At 35.3% G+C, this 22,002-nt stretch overlaps 2 protein-coding genes across 4 annotated transcripts in view; one reads left to right on the top strand and one right to left on the bottom strand.

Annotated features, from left to right (window-relative positions):
- LOC113228199 (lymphocyte expansion molecule-like) overlaps window positions 1–13,258 on the top strand; it is a 29,831-nt gene extending 16,573 nt beyond the window's left edge. Inside the window, exons 1-2 of one of the 2 annotated variants that reach the window (XR_003310283.1) lie at window positions 12,688–12,737; window positions 13,010–13,258. Coding sequence is in view for 1 of the 2 variants with exons in the window: in XM_026461451.1 (XP_026317236.1) it covers window positions 13,010–13,118 (109 nt within the window). In the remaining variant the exon portion in view is untranslated. Of the gene's footprint in view, window positions 1–12,687; window positions 12,738–13,009 lie in introns of those variants that run through there. The other variant, XM_026461451.1, reaches the window with a different exon arrangement.
- LOC113228189 (nuclear pore complex protein Nup153) lies at window positions 12–21,643 on the bottom strand. Of its 2 annotated transcripts, XR_003310279.1 has the most exons (8): window positions 21,474–21,643; window positions 9,045–9,275; window positions 7,744–8,026; window positions 7,299–7,634; window positions 6,870–7,032; window positions 3,885–6,789; window positions 3,137–3,342; window positions 12–530 (listed from the first exon to the last, which is right to left on the bottom strand). XR_003310279.1 is itself a non-coding variant. In XM_026461432.1 (7 exons), exons 1-7 carry the CDS (start codon window positions 21,531–21,533, stop codon window positions 3,205–3,207), a joined length of 4,116 nt encoding a protein of 1,371 aa, XP_026317217.1. In that variant the 5' UTR covers window positions 21,534–21,643; the 3' UTR covers window positions 1,150–3,204. The 2 variants fall into 2 exon arrangements, 1 of the variants encoding a protein (XP_026317217.1); XM_026461432.1 differs by lacking the exon at window positions 12–530 and having other exon boundaries at window positions 1,150–3,342.
- Window positions 21,644–22,002: the final 359 nt, after the last annotated feature.

Below are 22,002 nucleotides of genomic sequence, written 5' to 3'. Positions count from 1 at the left end.
TTGTATGGCCAATATTTATTTCTCTTGTGAGTTTGGGTATACTTTATGGTTGTCTATGTGTGTGTCTATGGCACCCGCGATACAGGGTGTGTATTACGAGGCTATAAGCCTAATAGTTTAAAAAGCAAATAATGATGCGTGTGTTTTTTGTATAACAATCCTACCCTTAACAAAAACCCAGCGTGTTAATTTTGCATGGGACATTCGTATTGCCTGAGTCTAATAACCTAGAAAAAGATATTAGAATATTTGTCAAAATAATCCCTAAAATCTAGTAAAACAAGAGTTAAAGTTTCTTATAGAGAAATGTATTCCCTGGGTCTATGCACCCAAAACTAGGAGTGAATACTGTACAAAACAAGTAAACAAACACTTGTATCTAAATTTTTTAACTTCTCCTAAAAAGGGAGAGAAATCGTTCGTGTTTCCCTGCAAAAATCGTTCTCCTAAAGTCTATTATACGCGGTAAGTGAATATTTTGCATCCCTCATGCTCATTAAACGAACGAAGTGGATTGGTTTCCATGCATTCTGTGTACATAAATAATGTCGGTTATTTACCTAACCCAGATGAAGTACCAGTAAATTATAAAATTCATTGGCATGGCCGCCTAAAAGTTTCGAGTTGGAGACGTTTTTTATTTTAATTTAGTTTTCAAGTCTCTCACAGATGTAGATGCTCAAATGGAAAAGCAGTCATACTCCATTTGTAATCCTCTACGCGCAATTGCAGTCAAGGACACCCGAAAAGGACTGAATACTACTAAGATCTGCTACAGACGAGGGACAAAGTAAAGTCGATTAACATCGACAACATTCGACCGTTGTTAAAAAACAGCTAGAACCGGAATTACACCGCTGTCATGAACTGTCGCTGACGACTGCAGTCCATCACACAAGGTCGCTCGTCTGTAAACATGGCAGGCTATTACGTTGTGCGGTCCAAGGTTTAAATAAAAGTATTAACACAGAATGAATACAAACAATTTGGAACCTTTTAAAATTGCTATCTTTAAACAACCTCGAAGGCCGATCACGTCTACATATATATAACTTGTATTTTGCTTTATCTATAAACCATCAATCTTACAAATTGCCTATGTGTAACTCAAAGTCCTGAGTCAGTTTTAAAACATTTCCATCAACATTACAGAATTCGAAATTAACATATTCCTAAATCTAAGTGAAGAATAGTCTCATATACTACATAAACATTTAATAATAAAAAAATACGCAGTAAAACGTTACTACATGGAAACAGTCTTAATCTAAAACAATTTTAAAAAACAAAGGTAAGCTAAAATTTCAAACTTGATCCAAATACAACAAGCATCGCTTATAATTGGAAACTGAGACAATTTTTTTATACACAATACGTTATTAGCTAAGCTTATACATAATTAGATAGTTACACCATAAAGGATGCGTACGGGTGGTAAAATGTTAGAGACTATTTATTGTACAGAAATAATTTGTAAAAGTCAAATACATAATCTTCATTTCATAGGTAAGCAAATTACACTTGAAATCGTCATATTGATTAAAATCTACTACTCATTCGTAAGGCAGATTCCCCTGAGAACAATGAGCAAGAAACTCTAGGTGTTGATCTTTGTAAATAACCATTTGTACACATTTCTTTCAAACATCCTAGATTTTTGTCATACGGATACGCAGAAGCTGTGCAATATAAGGGAATATCGGTTAATTTAACCGTTACGTTATTTTTGTAAGCTTTAAATCCACCATTATTTATTGGAACACATGCGATATCCTTTTTTGGCATTTTATCGACAGTTAAAGTATTGAAAGTGGCCAATTGACCGCAGTGATCTGACGATAAGTTATTAACATAGATTTTGTACTAGCGTTGGTATAAACGTTGTCTAAAGAAACGGTTGTCGTAGAAAGATTATTATAACATTGGAAAAATGATATGAGCGTACTACTTAAGGCTACAGTACACTAATAAATTAACATTGAAGTCACCACAAATATATTAATTTGGGTTGTTTAATTTAAAACGTCGTCTAATCTTTTTTCAAAGAAGTCCTAAGATGAACATAGGGATCTGTACACCCTTAATAAAATTATGCGTTCAAGTTCTATGCAGGATATCTCTATAGTTCGCTCAACAGGCAGAGTCACAATACCTGTACGTTCTTTAAATATTCAATTATTTTTAATAAGCATAAAGACCCGCCATGAGTCACTTTTTCAATGCTGAAAGCTAGCTATAGTGCTAGCACGACAAGGTGCGACTTTCGCGAGATTGACATAAAGCGCGAGATCTCTATGCGAGAATAGCATTATTTCGCGCTTTAAGTCGCTCTCGCGCTAGTCGCGCCCTATTGCGCTGGCCCTGCTGGTGATTGTTCTAGCTAAATATGAATCGATGTTTAGATGAAAAGTGGTGCACAATAATACAAAGATCAAAATTATTACTGCTCATGAATAGTTTAATAATTATTTGCCTATATTTTGGAGCACGAGCAATTTACTGTAATGATATGTTAAACTATGCAATGTCCTATTTAAACTATGCTGTATTTTGATACCATGTATTTTGGTGTTTTTAATTTATTATAATGAATTTGTTCATTTTTTAAATTCGGATTCATAACTTTGCCTATTTTTTTCAAGGTTTTGAGTACACATTCACTCAATTCTAGCAACTGTCGTCACAGTAAAAAAATAAAATATCAAAATGAATAAAATTAACGCAGAAAGACATCTGAAAATGGACATTTCGTTTTATTTTCATGTAGAGATAACGTCGTCAATGAATAAAATTAACGCAGAAAGACATCTGAAAATGGACATTTCGTTTTTTTTTTCATGTAGAGATAACGTCGTCTTCTATATTGTCCATGTTGAGGCAAAGCCGTCGTCATATCGATTTAATTTATCGAGGGTCGTGACCAGACAGAAAAAAAAGTTAATATAAAGTCAACGTCGACTACATAGTTAAATGAAGATATTCCGGCTCCAGTCAGATGTAATCTGGGTTTTGTGTGCAATTCAATATTGATGACGATGATTGCGACAATCGTGTAAGCGTGTTGTATATAGACCACCGCCCTACGCATCTTTAACGGTTCACATGATTTTGTATTTAACTAAATTAGTACACTTACTGGATTCATCCAAGCGGTGTAGTAAACGAAATTCGTTGCTTTCCAAGGTGGGCACGCGTTCAAAGTATTCACCGATTATTTCGACGGACAGCTTTGCGAAAGCGGCGCTGCTGCTGCGGTGCGCCAGAGTTACCAATGTTAAATTGTGGCGCACTCGCTGCACCGCCGAAGTTGTATACCGCTCCTGGTTGTTGGGGTGGTAGCTCCTACAAAACGTATAAATTATGACTAAACGCACAAATATTAATTACAAAAATATATAAAAGTACATCAGATTACTTTTAACTGTAATTACTAATTTCTCGTGAACTTCACACTCTTTATTAAACAAATAAATAGCATTTTATTTTTTTGAGTTTGGTTTGTTTTTCACACTGACTGTAAACATGTTATGTGTAAATAGTGGTGGTAACCCGTGGGATCACGGTTGCTTCGCAAGTCGACATTCAACTTCTTGTGATGTGTTCTAATTTTAAAAAGTGCTAAAAATCACTTACATGTACGCATCATGTACGTAACATTCGTGAGTGTTTGGTAGTAATATTTCCCGTTAACAGTGAAGGAAAACATCACGACGAAACCTGCATGTTGAAGAAAATTCACAACTCTTGGTAACGTAAATCTCCCAACTCGCATTGGACAGGCGAGGCGCATTATGGCCTAAACATGACCTCAACTTAGCGCAGACCCGTACTCAGATGGGTCGTATAATGTGTCGATGATGATGATGATATACAAATATACTTACTTGTCCAAAGCCAAAGACTGTTGTTTGTTGCGGCGGCGAACCAAAAGTAAAAGCGGGAGCCGGTCCCGCAGTCAACGATGGTGTCTCGAATGACGGGATGGACCGGTTCGGTGTACCAAATGTAGGCGTAGCGCCCACGTTTGGCGCAGGCGTGCCGAACATGCCCACTGCTGACGAGGGATTGGCAGCCGGTGTAGGCGTCCCGAACACAGCTGCGGGCTGTCTCTGCGGGGAGCTCGTGAACAACGACGATGAATTAGTTGTATTTTGATTTGGCAGGCCGAATACAGGCGCTGGCTGTGCATTGTTTCCAAATGTTGGTGGGTTGCTAGCGCCAAACGCAGGTGTCGTAGATCCAAACGTAAATGTAGCCGCCGGTTTCTGTGGCGTAGTAGCCGTGTTAGAAACGAACAGGTTGGTATTGTTATTGTTACTTGTGGACCACACATTTTCTTTTTGTACCGCCGGTGAAGTGCCGAATATGCCACCACTCCCAGCCTGTAATCCGCTTCCACCTGACAATAGATTGCTAGGCACTTCGCTTGCCCCAAGTGGGTTCGTAGTTATATTATTACCTGAAGGCATAATATTGCCACCCAATGGACTGCTCATTGATAATCCGTTACCACTTCCCAGAGGATTAGCCGGGGGAAGCCCGTTACCCCCGCCCATAGTTGTGTGTGTCAAACCATTGTTAGTTCCCGCTCCAATTTCAAGAGTAAATTTATTTTCACTTGACGCGTTGAACGCTGGTTTGAACGGGGAGGGTGTCTCAGTTTTATTATTGTTCCCAAATGACACAAAGAAAGGCTTCTCCTGTTGAGATCCCGTCTGAATATTGTTTCCAAAGCTGAATAATGGTGTTGTATTACCAAAGGCCGACGGCGTGGTAGTGGTTACTGTTGTAGGATTTTGGAAAAGTGAACCTACATTACTAGAAGAGTTAGTATTCAAGAATAAAGATGTGGCCGTTGTCGTAACAGTGGGTTCAGCAGCTTGCTGGAACAAGGAAGTAGTAGCAGTTGTAGGAGCAGTCTTCAATGGATTCGTAAAAGACATGGTAGAATTTGATGCGGTGTACGGCGGAGGTTGCAATGGGTTCGCAAACGGAATGCTCGTACTAGTTGTAGCTGCAGGCGCTGCAAACGTACTTAAACCTGGTTTTACTGACAACGTAAATGCCGGTTTGGGTGTTGTCTCGCTCATGTCCGCCGCAGGTTGAAACGTTAACAGACTGGATGTCGTCTCATTTTTCTCCACTGCTTTTGATGAGCTCAACAAAGAGGGTGATACTGTAAATTGTTTGTCTTCAGTTTGCTTATTAAGTGGTGATGAAAATAGACTAGGAACAGGTTTTAAACGTTCTTGTTGATCAGGCACAGAAAAAATAATTTTTGGCACTTCTTGTGGTTTCTCTTCATCTTCACTCACACGTTTAGAAGCAGATTCTGGCATCCTATTTGAGTTCCCGAAAATGGAAACGGCAGAAGGTGCAGCAGGTGGCGTTGATTTAGGTACACAAAATGAAAAATTCAATTTTGGTGAGTCATCTCTCATATCACCTTCTTTTTTAGAAGGATCGTCTGACTTTTGAGTCGGTAATCCAAATGTAAAAGTAGGTGCCTTAGGTAAAACGTTGTTGTTAGTTTCAGATTCCTGAAGTGTCTTGTTAAAATCTACAATTGCCTTAACCTCTGCTGGTTTTGCAGCTACTTGCGTTTGAGAGCTGATACCAAATTTAAAAGCTGGGACTACTCCAAAAGTAAAAGATTTCATTTCTGGCTCTTTTGTTGCTTCAGTGCCTGGCTTTTCATAATCGCAACATATACATCTGGTTTTATCGCTTTCATTTCTAACTAAACAGCCAGGGCATTCCCATTTGTCAGACTGTTTTGCAATCAGAACTTTAAAAGTATTATCAGGTGGTTTGGTTGGGGAGCTAAAAAAGCCCATTACAGCCGCCGAAGCAGTTGGTTCTCCACCGGGTTTAGGCGATCCGCACGCTGCGCAATTGCTGTCAGAATCTTTGTTTTTAATCCAGCACTCATCACATTTCCACTGGCTGCTAGTATTGTTATCAGCTGAATTAACTTTAGCACTCGATTTTTTTAGATTCGATGCGCCACTATACACACATTCATCTGTACTTTCTTCATTAGTAACCCAGTTGTCCTTACAATCCCATTTGGAAGAATCTGGCTGTTTCACACTCAATGGTTTCTCTATGTTATTCATAGTATTACTATTATTGATTTCATTTTTATTTGATTCACTGTCAGTAAGCTTGTAATCATTGGATTTAGTGTGGTCATTGTATGTAGAGGGCTTCTCTGCACCGCAACTAATACATTCATCAATAACTGTTTTATTGAAATCCCAACAGTCAACGCATTGCCAATCTATCGAGTTGGAAGTCGTCAATTTGTTTTCGATTTCCGTAGGAGAACCAATGACACACGAAGACTGATCTTTCTTTTCATTGATTTTTACTTTCTCTACACTGCGCTCTGGGCTACCAAACGTAAACTTAGGAGGCGTCGTTGGAGACTGAGCCTGCTCGTTGGGTAACCTAACTGGGCTCGAAAACTTGAAAGGATTGACTTTGGGCAATTGAGATTCCGATTTACGCGAGAGACTGTCCGAAATCGGAGATTTTGGTTGTGGTTCGGCAATTTTAATTAAAGGTTGACTTACATTAAATGTAGGTTTTGCAGGCGTACTGCAAATTGGTTTTGATGCTGGTTTCTCGAACAAAAATTTAGGCAAGTTACTTTGATCAATTTGTAAAACTGCTTCAGGTAATTTGACTGGCGTCAGTAAATTTGTTTCTAAATCACAACTATTCCCACGCGTGACTCTTGATAGCTTAGTCTTGACTTTTGTCGTAAACTTGTGGTTGACATCCCTGTAATACAAATACAAGATATTAATTTTAAGCTGATTATTATAAATATGAAATCAACATGTGACAGTTGGTCAATTTACGTGTTCTTGTTGTGCGAAGGATTGGGCGTGTAGTCGTGCATGGTACTGCTGTGAGAAGCAATGATTTGGCGCGCAGCATTCGTCGTGTCCATCAGCCGCGAACGTTGTTTCACTCGCAAGATCGACGCTATGCTCGGCACAAGTAATTCTTGCGTTTTGTAAGCTGCAATAGATTAACATAGTTCTACTACAAACAAGTATAATAAGTAGGTAATAAATCTTGTTGTACCGCACTGTATCAAAATTTGTTTCCTTGAAGCCAACTAGGACAAGTACATATTTGCCTGATTCATATATACACTATGGTCTATATGATGGTATATTATCCAAAACTCCTCCATGAGCTTCAAGCTATGTCCCAACAGTAGCCTGTTGGGACATATCTTGAAGCTGCACAGTTTCATCTCTGTAAATCCTGTTACTACTTACATAAAACTTTAGGAACGTTGGGATTTGAGGATGAATTTGCATCCCAGCTATTGTTCTTAGTCGTTGACACGACTGGTATCCTTTTTGCTTCACTAAGGGGCGATGAATAATGTTCTAGAAGGTCCATAATACGTCTGGTCGTATTACTGATTGTGTTGTCTGTGTTGCTGGACTCTTTCACTGTTGCATTTCTCCTTTCTTTGACATTAGGGCGATTAATATATGAAGTTGCCGCTCCTCCATACGTCGTTCGCCCGGAATAGAATGGAGAACCAAGGAGACTTGGCTTGAAGTATGGCTGACTTGGATCTCTAATTGCGTTACATGCTGTCTTTGCTGTGAAAATAGGTACATATTAATAAGTACATATTTGACTTCTCTATTGTTAAATAGGCAGTTTATATATACTACACCAAAATGTATATAAAAAATATATGGTCCTTACCACAAGCTTTTTTGGAAGCTTCGCTGTTAGCAGAAGAGGAGTCAAATAAAGATTTGCGTTTAGTGGCTACAGTGCGGCCTACAGCGGAAACACAATGCTGTGACTTGTATGCACTGTCTTGGTCACTTCTATCTTGTAAGGCCTCGTCATTGGGCGGTCGATAGGGTGTAGAAGTGTAGTTAGTCTCCCGTGTAAATGTAGTTCGCCCTGTCAGTGATGGGACCATGAGGTGGTAAGGGCCACATGAATCGAGCGTGTCCATACTTCGACTTGCGCAATTAGCCTGAAATAAATATCAACATTATAATTGCTGTTTAACCTAAGGATTTTGCATGTATTTCTATTCCCAGATTGTATTTCCTTGTGCATCCTTAACTCGAATAAACTATACTCCCAGATACAATACAAGTACAAAAATATTATTATCATCGAAGAAAATTATCCTCAGTTTCAAAAATTCCCATTTTTCAACACGGACATTACCTATTTCTGCCGCCAAGAAGTAATGTCAGCATTACTGTGTTCCGGTTTTGAAGGGTAAGGTTGCTGGTGAAATTACAGCCACATGGGACTTGTCAACTTATGTCTCAGAGTGATGGGCGCAGTGGTAGTGCCCCTCAGATCTTTGCAATTTAAAGCTCTCAGTGGCACTGTAATTGTTATAGACAGGCGTGTAGCTTACCACCAGGCGCACGACTTCTTCGTCTCGTCACTTGATGTTATAAAAACTATATAACTTATATTATTATGCCTGGCATATAATATTCATATAATATATGCCTGCATAATAATATAAGTTTCAATACCCCAAATGAATAAAATAGTAAACATGAAAAATAGGATCAAATTATAAATGGAAATAATCATTTATGACTTTTGGGCAATTGAGGTATTGCATTATTGTTCATTTCAAAATAATATTTCTAATTGACCACTGTTGCAGACTAATGAATAAAATTTAATATATTGTCGTTATTAATAAGAGCGATTAACAATGTTTATACTTAATGGATTTAAAAATTGAAGTGTGACAGACTACTTAGCGGAAAATATACGGATCTAAAAGAAAAAAAACGTAACAAATATAACAATAAAATAAATAAATTATTACATTTTTCTAATATCATATCTGTACTTGAGACACGTTGAAGAACAGAAACTTTCAAAGTAACTCATGACGCAAGACTTAGTTTCTAACAAAACCAGAACCATGTCTTTTCTTAGCCACTATATTACGTAAGTAGGTCATATAAAGCAAGTTGAAATAAAAGAACAAACTCGAGGAGTGAGCATAAACTTACGTCTGTAGGTCCGTAATATGTGAATTTGTTTGGTGAGCTATATCGCATGGTTTTAGCTGGGGGCTGTAAAGCGATGGGGCTCTCTGGTGCCTCGTCTTCTGACGAAGAGTCGGTGGCGTCGCCTGTTTGCGCCGACCCATTGGTATTTGAGGAACTCGGACTGCTAAACCACTTCGTTATTGTCGCAGGAAGCAGTCCTGACACCCTCGACGTTACATTCTTCACAAATGACTGAAAATTTAACATTTTTATTTTTTAATTTAACGAAACTACCATAAAACCACAAGTACTTATTCTAGAGCATAGACATAAGACAAAGGTCCGACAAATAAAATAAGTTTTTAGTTCATTTCGTAGCAAAATGGAGTGCTGAACCAATTTGGTTCAGTCAAGGGTCACACAGCTCTTTAGGACGTTTCATTGGCCTCTCTGGTGTTATTTAGGAGCTTATGTTTCTTTTTCGCAAAATACTTTCTAGCACCACACGCAAAATAGGCGCCTTGTCGTCGAGTTGCGGGTACCAGCCCGTTGCACCAAGTACCAAGTAATTTATAGCAGTGTTCCTCCGCAATACTTTCTCATAACATTCACGACAACTCATGTTTAAAAAAGGGTCTCCTCGAAGAAGACGATGTACCACGCCGGCTTGCCAGAATATTGCGGGATGAGAGACGTAACGCGTCTATGAAGAGTTTCGATATAATCGCAAATTAATAGAAATATCCGCTAAAGCTATATATAACACAAAAAATTAGAGAAAAGTGTTTTGAAACTGAATGTTCTTTTAATAAAATTCATTCATTCATTTACAGATTATTTTATTCTTTCTTTTCTAGATTATCATATACTGAAGTCTTTTTAATAATACAATACGGGCAAAATCGCAACTCTTAAAACATTTCGCTTAGCAATACACATGATATTATAAATCTTAAAGGTCAAGATGACAAAGAAGAATTATGCCTTACATCTTCGAAAATAACAGTCTGTTCGATTTTAAAAATATATCCAAATTGGTTTACAAAGGCAAAACATACAAAATGTAAAAACAAACATATAAACACAACATTCGCTTAATTGACAACAAAAACATATTGAATTTATTTAAACAGAAACCTTAATTACATGCAATATAAATTACATTTCTGCGAAATTCACATATGCTTCTAACAACTACAATATCCACATGTTAAGTGGAATATCAGTCAACAGCTTTTACGTCATGGCGACGCAAAAGACACTTAAGTGATCGGGCTTCGTATACGGGTACTCTAGACGACTGAGTCTCAAAGCTTAGTAAAATATGGGATAAGTAAATCCCTATTCAATATTCCAATTCAATTTTGATGTTACTTCAATTTGTAGTGATTGATGATGTATTGTATAGCGTAATAAATAAGCAATCATATATAAACAATACGAACGCATGAGAAACTAACAGAACCGACGTCTCAAAAAAGCAAAACAAAAACTAATAAAATGTATTAGTAAGCCAAATTCACCAGCTTTAAAATATCAGCCAAAATTTAAAACTGTACCTAATTAAACTTATGTCATTAAAATGTGGTTTGAAATCCTAGCCTTTTAATTAATATAATAAAGAGCAGGTGAGGGTGGACCACAAATATGTCTGTGACCACAACAATAAATACAACTACATAGGTAATTCTTACAAAATGTCAAAATTCTTGTCCTTTAGGTTTATAAAAAAAAGTTTTTGATTCTTGCCGTAAAATTAATATTTAATAGCAAATTACATTTCAATTGCTACTGATGCCTACATAAAATATTGATTATTCTATTTAAATAAAAATAATAATAATACAAAAAGTCCCCATAATCATTCCCTCACTATGTTCCAAGTTCCATAACAAAACACGTTATGTGCTACAAATCAACACATTTAACAAAAATAACCTTTAAATTTTAAACATTCGATCAAATAAAATATGTTTTTGCGAAATTAAAGCTATCCTGTGGTAAAAACACGAGAAATAAATATAAAAAAATGTACATTATTCATGTCCCAACCAAAAAAAACATTCCCTCACATTTTTACCTTCACTCCATTTGTGAGCGCATTTTTAATTTTTGGAAAATGTTGTTTTTATGTAAACTTAGCAGCACTATAAACGTTTCCAAATGACGAAATTCAAATTGTGTGTGGAAAAAGTTTGTACGAAAATATTTAATTTAAAATTCTAAAAGTTATATTTTTGACAGTCATTCCCACACATCATGTAAAAAGAAGTTAAGCATTTGATTTTAATTATTAATTATACATTTAAATGAGTTACTGGTAATAAGTCGAAAAGTAAGTTGATATCGCTATTTTTTCATGGTGTATTTTGATACCGTCACTCCCTCACACTCAAATGAATTTTTTGAAAGTCATTTATTTTGGGGACGACTATATCACCAAAGACTGTTTACATAAGTACTACGAAATTTACAAAAAATAAAGACAAATTCTTCCTAGAAATTTTCATATATATCGAAAGCACGAATCTCGGAATTTCATAAGAACTGCCCAACTAAACAAACAGGAAAAAATCTTATTGAAAAATGTAATTCTTTTTATTTAAAATTGCAATTTAAAAAGCGACAGTTTGATGAGCTTTATGCGTGGCTGAGTGTATTAGCACATCGCTTTAAGGTTCGATAAACAAGACAATATCGAATACATTTAATAACCTTAACTATTGTTTTATATGAGGATGTCGAAATTAACACGCACTGACGTAACGCACCCCTCATGGAAGAATGGCATAATTGGAGTTACGTTAAAAATGTTTATTGCTCCTAATGGAGCAAAAAATTATCCCCTCATCCTTTCCAATTCTTGTAACTTTCTGTACAATATTAGTCAATAGAGTTGCAAGAATTGGAGAGGACGTGGGTTATATTTTTCTGTATCTGATGGAGCAATAAACATTTTTGACGTAACTCCACTTATGCCATTCTTCCATAAAGTGACATTGTCACTAACGATAATATCCTTCTTGAGTACCCTTTAAGGTCAGTACCACAGATATGTATCTAAAGAGACACCGCAAGTACCGCGCTCTGTATGAAAACCAAGCGTGCCACAATTGTCGTACCTCTGATTGACGTCACAAGCGCTATTTAGTAATGGAAAACCTCCTTCAGCATTAAAATTATTATATCGAAGACGCGGACGCAACATGTATGTAGTTAGAATAATGAATTTTGAAGTATTTGTTGATTATAAGAAACCGTAAAATATTAATATTGTAAAATAATACCAGAATAAGATAATTAGGCAAGTCCTTTATTAATACGTGTTTTAAAAAAAAGTTGCTCCGGAAAACTACTACAACTTTAGACATATTTTTATAACATTTTCCAAGGACTTAAGTATTATCATCCGAATAGGTACATATCAAGTAGGTACACTTGCGGCGTCTATTCAGATACATGTGTGTGGTCAGTACACATGATCGTTTCTATATTGTCGCCTTCGATAAGGCTAGAAAGAAACCTGTCATAAACAGAAATGACGTCACTGTTGATTACATGCCGTCTTTGGTTAATGTGTTTCGAAGGACTTTCAAGTCATATAATAAACTCCCTCAGTGGCCGAACGGTTGTCACGCTGGGCTGTCACGAAGATTTCCCGTTCGATTCCCGGGCCGGGCGAAATATTTTTATGGCCTACAATTTATTTGTCTCGTGAGTTTGAGCGTAATTTGTGGTTGTCTATGTGTGTGTCCATGGCACCCGCGATACAGGGTCTTCCTAGTGCTATAAGTGTGTGCGTTAATATTATTATTATGATAAACGTACTTTGTACTTGGAAACTTGTCGAGAAATCTGTGTAAATAAAGTTTGTTTTGTGGTCATTTTTTAGAATGTATCAGGATTCGTAGCCCAAATTGCAAATACAAAGAAAAGTTGGTGTTTTAAAAGTTGTTACGCTAAGTCTTATTTTCTCTGCTCGGCAGGTCAGCTTTAGCACGCAACCGTGATGGGGTGATGAAATATGCCAGTCGTGACATAAGCAAATATTCCTTATATTTGGGAATTCTAGTTATTTGCCAAATTACGGTCTAACAACTTGACCACTTGTCGGATAAGAAAGAAACAGTTGTAGGAACACCGAAATAAAATGAACTGAATAATCGTCGTCTCTGTCGTCGTCGTCTGAATAAGTCGTCTGCGTAGCGCATTATTCTGATCGAGCTAACACATTATACACAGATACAATGCCGAGTCTGCGACAATGGGAAGTATGACATATGAAAATATTACAATATAAATAAAAATACTTCAAATCTGTTTGACTTTTCATTTATTAGCAATATTTAAACGAGATAAGTGTATTACTTAGTATACTATCTAGTATAAATCAGATGCCTCTGTGGCCGAACGGTTACCATGCTGGAGTGCCACGCAGAGGTTGCGATTCCCGGGCTGGGAGATATTTTTTTATAGCCTACGTTTATTTCTCTCGAGTTTGGGTGTAATTTGTGGTTGTCCATGTCCATGGCAGCCGCGATACAGGGTCTCCTTGGTCTCCCTGGTCACGGGACAATGAGTGTTAAAAAATAATATTATTATTGATATAAAGATCGAACAAACTCAAAGAAAAATTCCTTCGACCCAACTGTACTCGAACCTCACTATAGCTACATTGAGGCAAGATTCTGGTTCGAGACCATTTTGTTCGATTTTTGTATCAGTAATAATAACAAAGTAGTGGAGAATTTTAACAAAAAGTACTTTTTCAATAAAAATATTAAAAATATTAGCTGTTACAATTCCTTGACTGGCTGACTGGACATTTTTCCAGATTAAACCATTAAACGTCTCAACTGATTGAATTTTGAAAAAATATCTTCCGAAGGCAATGCGTTCTAATAGACGGAATTCAAGCTTTCATTCATTCGTCATCAACCCATTTTATACGTCTCACATCTGGGCACTCCCGCAAGGGTCTCATCTCAGGCGAGAGTTTAGGCCATAGTCCGCCACGCTGCACTATCGGAAATTTAAGTCAGTTACAGACCAAAAATCTGTAATTTTTTTGTTTTTCGAGATACGCCTTTTAATTATTTTTTTTGTACACAGTGGGAATTACGACTGTTGTAAGCGCGTAATAAATTTTTGCTTAACTACCCGTAATTGAGAGAAAAAAAATGTGCAAAATCTTAAATCTCTCTCTGTTAAATACTATTCAATACTTATTTAAAAACAAAATAGAATTACCGCGTTACGAGACTTCTTTATTCATAAAATAAATTAAATGTGATTATAAATTTTACTTAAAAATAATATAAAATAACAAAAAAAAATGGGTCAGAAGTACAAATAACGTGTGAAATACATCTTCATTTTTAGTATATCTTGAGCACTTTCTTGTGTGGTGTAATTTAAATTCATTTTTGTAGTCCATATTACGAGATTCTTGAGGGTCTTCTGAAAGTTGTCCCGACACACAAACACTACAAAATGGTTAATTATACTTTCTCCGTGAATCAATATTTTGTGAACCTAATATAACACCAATCATATTTTATTGACTTATTGTATATTCTTGCAGTTTCAAAACATGTTCACCAAATTTTTGGGAATCTGTCATTATGCCAGACGATAAGGCTTGAAGGATTACATAGATTCGCTTTATCAATATTTCATCGACTCCTGTAATTTCAGAAGAGCAGGCTGCATTATAAATATAACCATCTCGCTGTGTTACCGTCATTGGTATTAGTACCTCCTTGTCGTGGTTTATCAATTATTAACCCAAGCTCTTCTCGAAAGCGTCTTTGTACCATAGTTTTCATCTCTTTTCATTCGGTTATTTTCGTAGCTGACCTTTTTTGAAACGAAAGTTTGTAAGTGTAATATTCAAAATGTAATAAATCCTATAGCGATAACATTTTTGCACATGTGTTAGTAATTTCAATAGCTGATGCAGGTGGGTAACAGTTCTGTTTACTTTTTTTGTACTTTGTAGATACAGTTCCGTTCGTCCTTAATATTCTTCAAATATGAATAATGTTGAGCCCTGGTCAGATTCAATTCAATAAATACACTTAATATGCTTGTTGATCTCTAAGCGTTTGGATGTTATTATAACCGTCCATTTTCTCTGCATCTACAGACCTCAATGCCTCCACGTTTTTGCTTTATTACTTTCTCCGCTTTTTACTAAATTCTGAAGAATTTTCATAAGACATGGTTTTCCTCGTTTTCCAGTTGAAGTAGATGGAGTGGAATCGATGGTCGTGGAGAAAGTAACTGAAAATTCTTGATCCAACCAATCACTGTTAACCCTTAAAAAGGCTTTTTTCGAGATGCTTGGCTCCATCGACTGTTAAAAAGAGTTAGCAAATTTTTTTTAATCACTAAATATCAAACGTAAATTTTCCTCCGAAACTTCATAACAACCTCGAAAAAATGTTTCTAGAGCCGATTCATTTCTTCCACTTACAATGTAGCAAAGTATTAGTTCTCGTCTCAAACATTTGAAAATACTCATTTTCAAGAGTTGGAAAAGTCAGTAACAAACGACTGCTTGTATTAATAAATTTATGAAGTTAATGCGTCACAGCATTATATAGTAATGGTGTAGTGTGAACAATATTGATAAATGCGACCGCACCTATATTATCTCATCGCATTGCATTGATAAGGTTATTTTTCTGCGGCAGAACATTTGTTATAATTTCTTTCATATCTTTAGAAACCGCAAAAAGCCCCAACTGGTTTTTATAAAATTTTGATAATTAATACTTACGCTATGTTATAATTCAAAATTAGGAGCTTCGGCAAGCTTCGCTAACGGTGAACACCTTTGATGAATTTGATAAAGACAGATTTATGTCTCAATTTTTAATTATGATTTATTTTCTTTACATTACACAACAAATTTGAAAAATGTCAACTATTTTTGACATATACATAAGATGTACTTTATAGAAATATATAATAGCACATAACTTATCTAACGAAATAAATACGAATTGCGACGTCAAAAATTACGTTTCAAAATTTACGTTCCAAAATTATACGGCTCAACGAGATCGGTATCGGAAAAGACATATTGGATGTATTCTTATTAAATTAGCATATCTATCTAACATAAAAAACCTTCAGTATAATAAAGTATGACATCTAAACTGTCAAATAAAATTAAATGTGTATCTCAATTAAGATATTGGTCAAAACCATTTTTGATAGGCCGTTGATAGTGCGCTGGCCCAATGCTGGTTGGGTACTTCCCACGTTTTCAAAGGGTTGTGAACCTTCTTCGTCATGCAGGTTTATTCACTGAAAAACTCATGGTAAATTTCAAATAAAATTTCTCGCATAAATTCCGAATATTGAAGAGGTGCGAGCCCGGATTCGAATCCACGGCCTCCGCTTGAGAGGCGATAGGTAAAACAATTAGAATACCACGGCGTTTTAAACGTATTTCAAGTATGGTACGTAAAAAAATGCTATAGTTTTGGTGATCTCCAAATAACTTAAAATATGAAAACTGCGTCTGGCTTCCGATCATATTATGCAAAACATCGCCTCCGCCCCATTATAAACACATGAATACATGTTATTAGTATAAAATGCAATCTATTCAAGAGTATTTATATTTATAATACCGTTTTTTGTTTCTTCTGACTATCTGTAAAGATTTCTAAGCCACAGGATGTTAATGCCAACAGAATTAAAAAAGGTCAAAACGGTCGATGTTGCAGTTGTATACTAAACGTAGTCCGTAGATTTATGAAATCGTGGCATGGTGTGAACGCTTTTTAAAGCAATTATTGAAGTTCTATTTCTTAACAAACGCTGAATTCAGAAGCTACGCGAAAATGCTATATTGTTTATTTTTATTTACTTGTTTATTGCAGTTCGAGTGTAGATATCCTTAATAATATTTAATTGAAACATGTGAAACTGCGAAGAGAGCAAGAATGTCTAGACAGAGACAGACCGAAGCTTTAATCATGTATTTAATTATTAATATAAGCGAATCTATCATTGAAATAATCTTCTCAAAAGTAAAACTTTTTTGGCAAAATTGCTTATTAAAGAGTTTATTAAGTTTTTATTATAACCCAGTTCACTTTTTGATTCATCGCTTAATTGTATAACTTTTTATTGCTATTGAATTTGGGCACGAAATGTATAGTGACATAATTAAAACACACTTTTTACGTTTAGTTATGTCGTGTTTATGAAATTAAAAGTGATTGTTTAATTATTTCACACACAGACGCGCGACTCGGTAGTCACGATCATCGCGTAGTATTAATAATTATGTTTAATCACGGTATGTGTGAATGGTTACGTAGGCAGTCAGTCTTAAACTGCTACATATTGAGGCAAAAACTATTACAAATCACAGATCGGTACGTAACAACAGGAAAATATCTTTGCACTTAAAATGCATCAACACCAATGGAACATGCGGGGCACCACATCCCAGACAATAAATTGTTTGAACTGTGCTATGTAGGACACCAGACTTGGAACCCTTACTCTCATTAGAATTACTAGAATATAACCTAGTATTAGAATTCAGTTTGCTGTTGTAGTATATAGTGATGATTCTAATAAGTTAAAAGCTTAATAATCATTAGTCTAGTCTAGTAAAGTCTTTAAAAGTGCGCCAGGTAAATCCTATTCATTGTAAGCAATAAGACCGGGATTATAAAACCATTTGGACTGTAACTATAGGTAATTTTAAATTCTGGTACATGATACAAATGTAACCTACTTTACTTCATTGATGTACACTACTGGCCTTTTAGTGTTTAGCAATTGCTTGCCTTTGGATTAATGGTTTGTCTTCATATTGGTACATTTTTTATAGCATACAAATCACTTCGTATTTTTTATGGTATACAAATCAGCAAAAACTTTTTCTAACTAAATTGTTGCGAGGATAATAAATAAGCAATTGCTGTAAAAGTCTGAATTCGAAGGCTGATCAAATCAGAGGCGAAGCATAGAAGTATATAAGATACAATAACAACAATGAGAAATTGCTGTGTAGGCCTATAAATATGTCGCTTCGCGTTTAAGATTTTTGGGATAAATGCCAACAATTCGGAGTAACTTTAAAAAAATACCTATTCTAAAACATCAGTTAGCAACATATCATACACATAGCAGTAATTGAACTGTCCATAAGTAAATAATCAGCTTTGTATTCAAGTATATATGTTTATGATACTTTATGTAACTTGTTGATTAAATGCTTATGACAAGAGCGAACTATTATACTGACAAGACGCAAATGTATAAACCACCAGGCAATCACTAAAATAGAATCCACGCTATATGCACAGCCAATATTATAAAAAACTGAAGAGAAGCAACAGTATTTTTGTTTCATAAGTATATAATTGTATGGTTTATTGTTTGATGCTTAAACAATGGACATTAATAAGCAATGATTATAGGATGTGATCGAAAAATAAATATGTGCACATCTTATCATTTACCCCTTTTCGCAGTGGTTCAAGTAATCCATACAACACCTGTATCAACACTTTTAAGGTTCAAAACCCAAAGTAGGAAAGTCTATAGTCTCATCAAATCTGCATTTATGTGTCAACATTATAGCAATTGAAAATTTTTACTATTTAGTTTAATAAAACTAAATAAAACTGGTTTTTCTCTTTTGGTAAAACACTCAATCAAACTTCTTTCTTATACATCCATTATTCCTTTGAACGTTATTTTTGAGAACAAGTGCAACAAGGGTTATTATAATAACGCATACACTCAACATGTACACACATAGACAACCACAAATTGGATCCAAATTCACGAGAGAAATATTAATAATATATTTCTCCCGGCCCGGGAATCGAACCTGGGACCTCGGCATGGCAGTCCGGCATCGTAACCGTTCGGCCACGGAGGCAGTATTGTTTCGTTAAGGGCTTGCACAGCCATCATCACTGCAACTATCAATTGATTATTGTCATAATTCCAATCTGTAGTCATAGCTAATAGTATTAAAGAAATAAAGCATTATTCTCCTGGCTTTGAATGTTTTGGTCTCCTGTACTTGAGGCGTGTGCCTTCATTGTTATGGGTATTGTGTGCCCTTCAAGAATGTATAAATCATCACATAGCATGTAGTAAGCGCATTTTATACATATAAAGCTTGCTGCTTTTAGCCTTCAAATGTTTTATTAAATATGTATTCCATTATATTAATAATATATGTTTCCATTAGCATAATAACAAACTATACTACCATATAATACTTATAACTGATTATAAATCAGAATCCCTAGATTTCTAACTTCAAGTCTTTAAGCCTGAACTGTGTACTCATTGAGTTTTGAGGGAATGAACCTGACAGGGCAAACACTATAGCAGAGAATGTCTCTGACCAGGTGCCAGAGAACTCGCAGTGTAACAAAAAGGACCACCTTGAAATGGACAACTTGCCATGCCTTGCCACTTGGAATGGACCAACGAAGACTAGAATAAAAAGGGTATAAATTTAATATATTTAATATAACAGCATTGTCTACCGCAATCACTTTCTACGTTGAACAATGTTTTCCAAGATTATGCAGGTAATGATCACCGATAGTATCTAAATATTATGACCAGTCATATGTATCAACAGATTTCTTAATTATTAATCTTTTTTCATGTGTATATAAGAGTGAACTTTAATTGGCTGTAGGTAACTCAACCTAAAATGTTTACATTTTTACATTAAAAATGAATACTAAAGTTATGACCATTCCAATCAACATTGCTAGGTTTATAAAACACTGGTTTTTATACAGAAGACTATACAAGAATATAGTGAAAATACAAATATAAATGAAAAGTTGCAACCAGTTCTAAACACTTTCTAAAACTTCCAGCATTCATCACCATTTCAATTTATATGCAGCCACTGCTTGGCAACCTTCGTGGTTGAGTGGCTTGCACATCAGTTTTCATGGTGTCGCCATCTCTGAGGTCCCAGGTTCGGTCCCCGATCAAATCACATTTGGGACATATTATATGACCAAAAGTATTGCTTATCCCATTTTGCATTTCAAACGTCAATATAGTCTCGGGTCTGGGAGTTTGTGGTTCCACTGTTATTTCGGATTTCCAAACACAAGGGCTTTAATTATGTTGGGATCAGAGCAACATATGTGATATTGTCTAATATACTGAACATAAACCTACTTTTCAATAATAGGTTCAAGTATTTTTTAAAGTCATTTGTGTGGCAAATATATTACATTGTGATTGACACACAAAAGCTTTAATATATACTTTTCTTCAATTTGGAATTCCTTGTTCATAATTCATATTATAAAAATAGACATCAGTGACGGTTTAATTTAATTAATAGAAAAATTTTCATATCCAATAACACATGGATTTCTAGAGTTCCCAAAGAAAGTGTCACTGTTTCTGCAAGAGTTTATTGTATTCAAAATTTGTTGTGTATGTATTGGGGACTAAGAAGAAAGTCCAACTTTTAATGGAAATACTTGAATAGAGGTTTTGGATAATTTCATGGTGACATGTGGGAAAATTAAACCGATATTTTGACTTTGATCTTGCAAATATTCATAGGTATTATATAATAGAAAACATAGTCCAAACATGCAATCAAGTTACTAGATGTTATCTATATTTGGATATTTATGATATATTTTGTTATCGATATTCGCAATATTCTGGCCAAACCTTGTCAAAGCACATAAAACGACACTTTTGCTTTGGTAAAATCACACACTTGGTCTTTTTTTGATTTGATTTGCGTTGCATTAAATTGTGTAGCTATTAAAAGGTTACCACCTGCGAAATAAGTTCTATTACTGGAGAATCCTAGATACATTTTAATCAATTTTAATTTTATATGAGAACTATTGCATAGCTTGTATTAATATGGTGCAATTAGAAACAAAGGCACTAAATTTTATAGCGTGTTAAGTATTAAAATACACATTTGAAATTCAGGAATTAAATAAAAAATAAAAATACAATTGCCCTGCAATGCCGAGAATTGAGTTACGCGAGTCACAGGTCTGCTTTGGTTTTAAATAAAATGTAGAAATAAGTATCCTAAACTAATCATAACATAATCCTCCACATCAGTTCCTTTATTTGTTAGTATATTTTTCGCTTTTTACGAGACTATCAGACCGTTCCCTAGGTTTTAGGTTTCAGTCGAATTAACCGAAAGCATGGACTTTGACAACACAAGAATATAGAAGACAAAAACTTGGGAGACCTCAACCATATTTTTACAGCATCTTAGGAAGCGATCTGGATAAGAATATCCAGCACATTATCAAACATAATCTTTCGCCATGCAAAGCGTCACTTTCAGTAGGCAAAAATACGCATCTACGCGTGAGGCCGCACAGTTGTTAGGAAAATAACGACCATGTCGCAGAGAGCGGGAATTTAGTGACAACTTACATTTTTAGTTTCGCTGGACGATGAACGCGGCCTTTTCCCTTTGTTTTTTGAAAAACTCATACTTATTTGAAATAAATTTCACCACATTGGACAGTTATTATATGGGTAAACTAGTGCAATTTCAATTTTTGGCTAAATTTATTCACAACTGGCAAAAACGTGACAAACATGGCGTCTTCTGAAAATGTCAAGCGAAGCGCTTGGAGGGAGGTCGACGTAGAGCAATTTTATTTTAAAATGCACTGATGTAGTTACTAAAAATTACATAATTAATTTACATTGCTGTATTGATTGCTGAAAATTACAGCACTAACAATGAAATAGCTGATAAATTATTAATCAATCATAAAACGACTTCCGAAAGAAAACTTCAAACTCTGTCAACAAGTGTTGCTGTTTTAAATCAACATAGAATAACTCCAGACTAGTGTTGGGTCACGGAAAATATTCCATTTTGAAATAAATCATAATATTCAGGAAATATATATTAGGGGTTAAAGTATGAAATTGCCGTTTTATTGCAATAGGT

This window comes from Hyposmocoma kahamanoa, unplaced genomic scaffold, assembly GCF_003589595.1.
Source record: "Hyposmocoma kahamanoa isolate Upper Pololo Valley unplaced genomic scaffold, ASM358959v1 100021, whole genome shotgun sequence".
Classification (NCBI taxonomy): domain Eukaryota; kingdom Metazoa; phylum Arthropoda; class Insecta; order Lepidoptera; family Cosmopterigidae; genus Hyposmocoma; species Hyposmocoma kahamanoa.
This window is presented reverse-complemented; position numbering and strand designations above follow the sequence as displayed.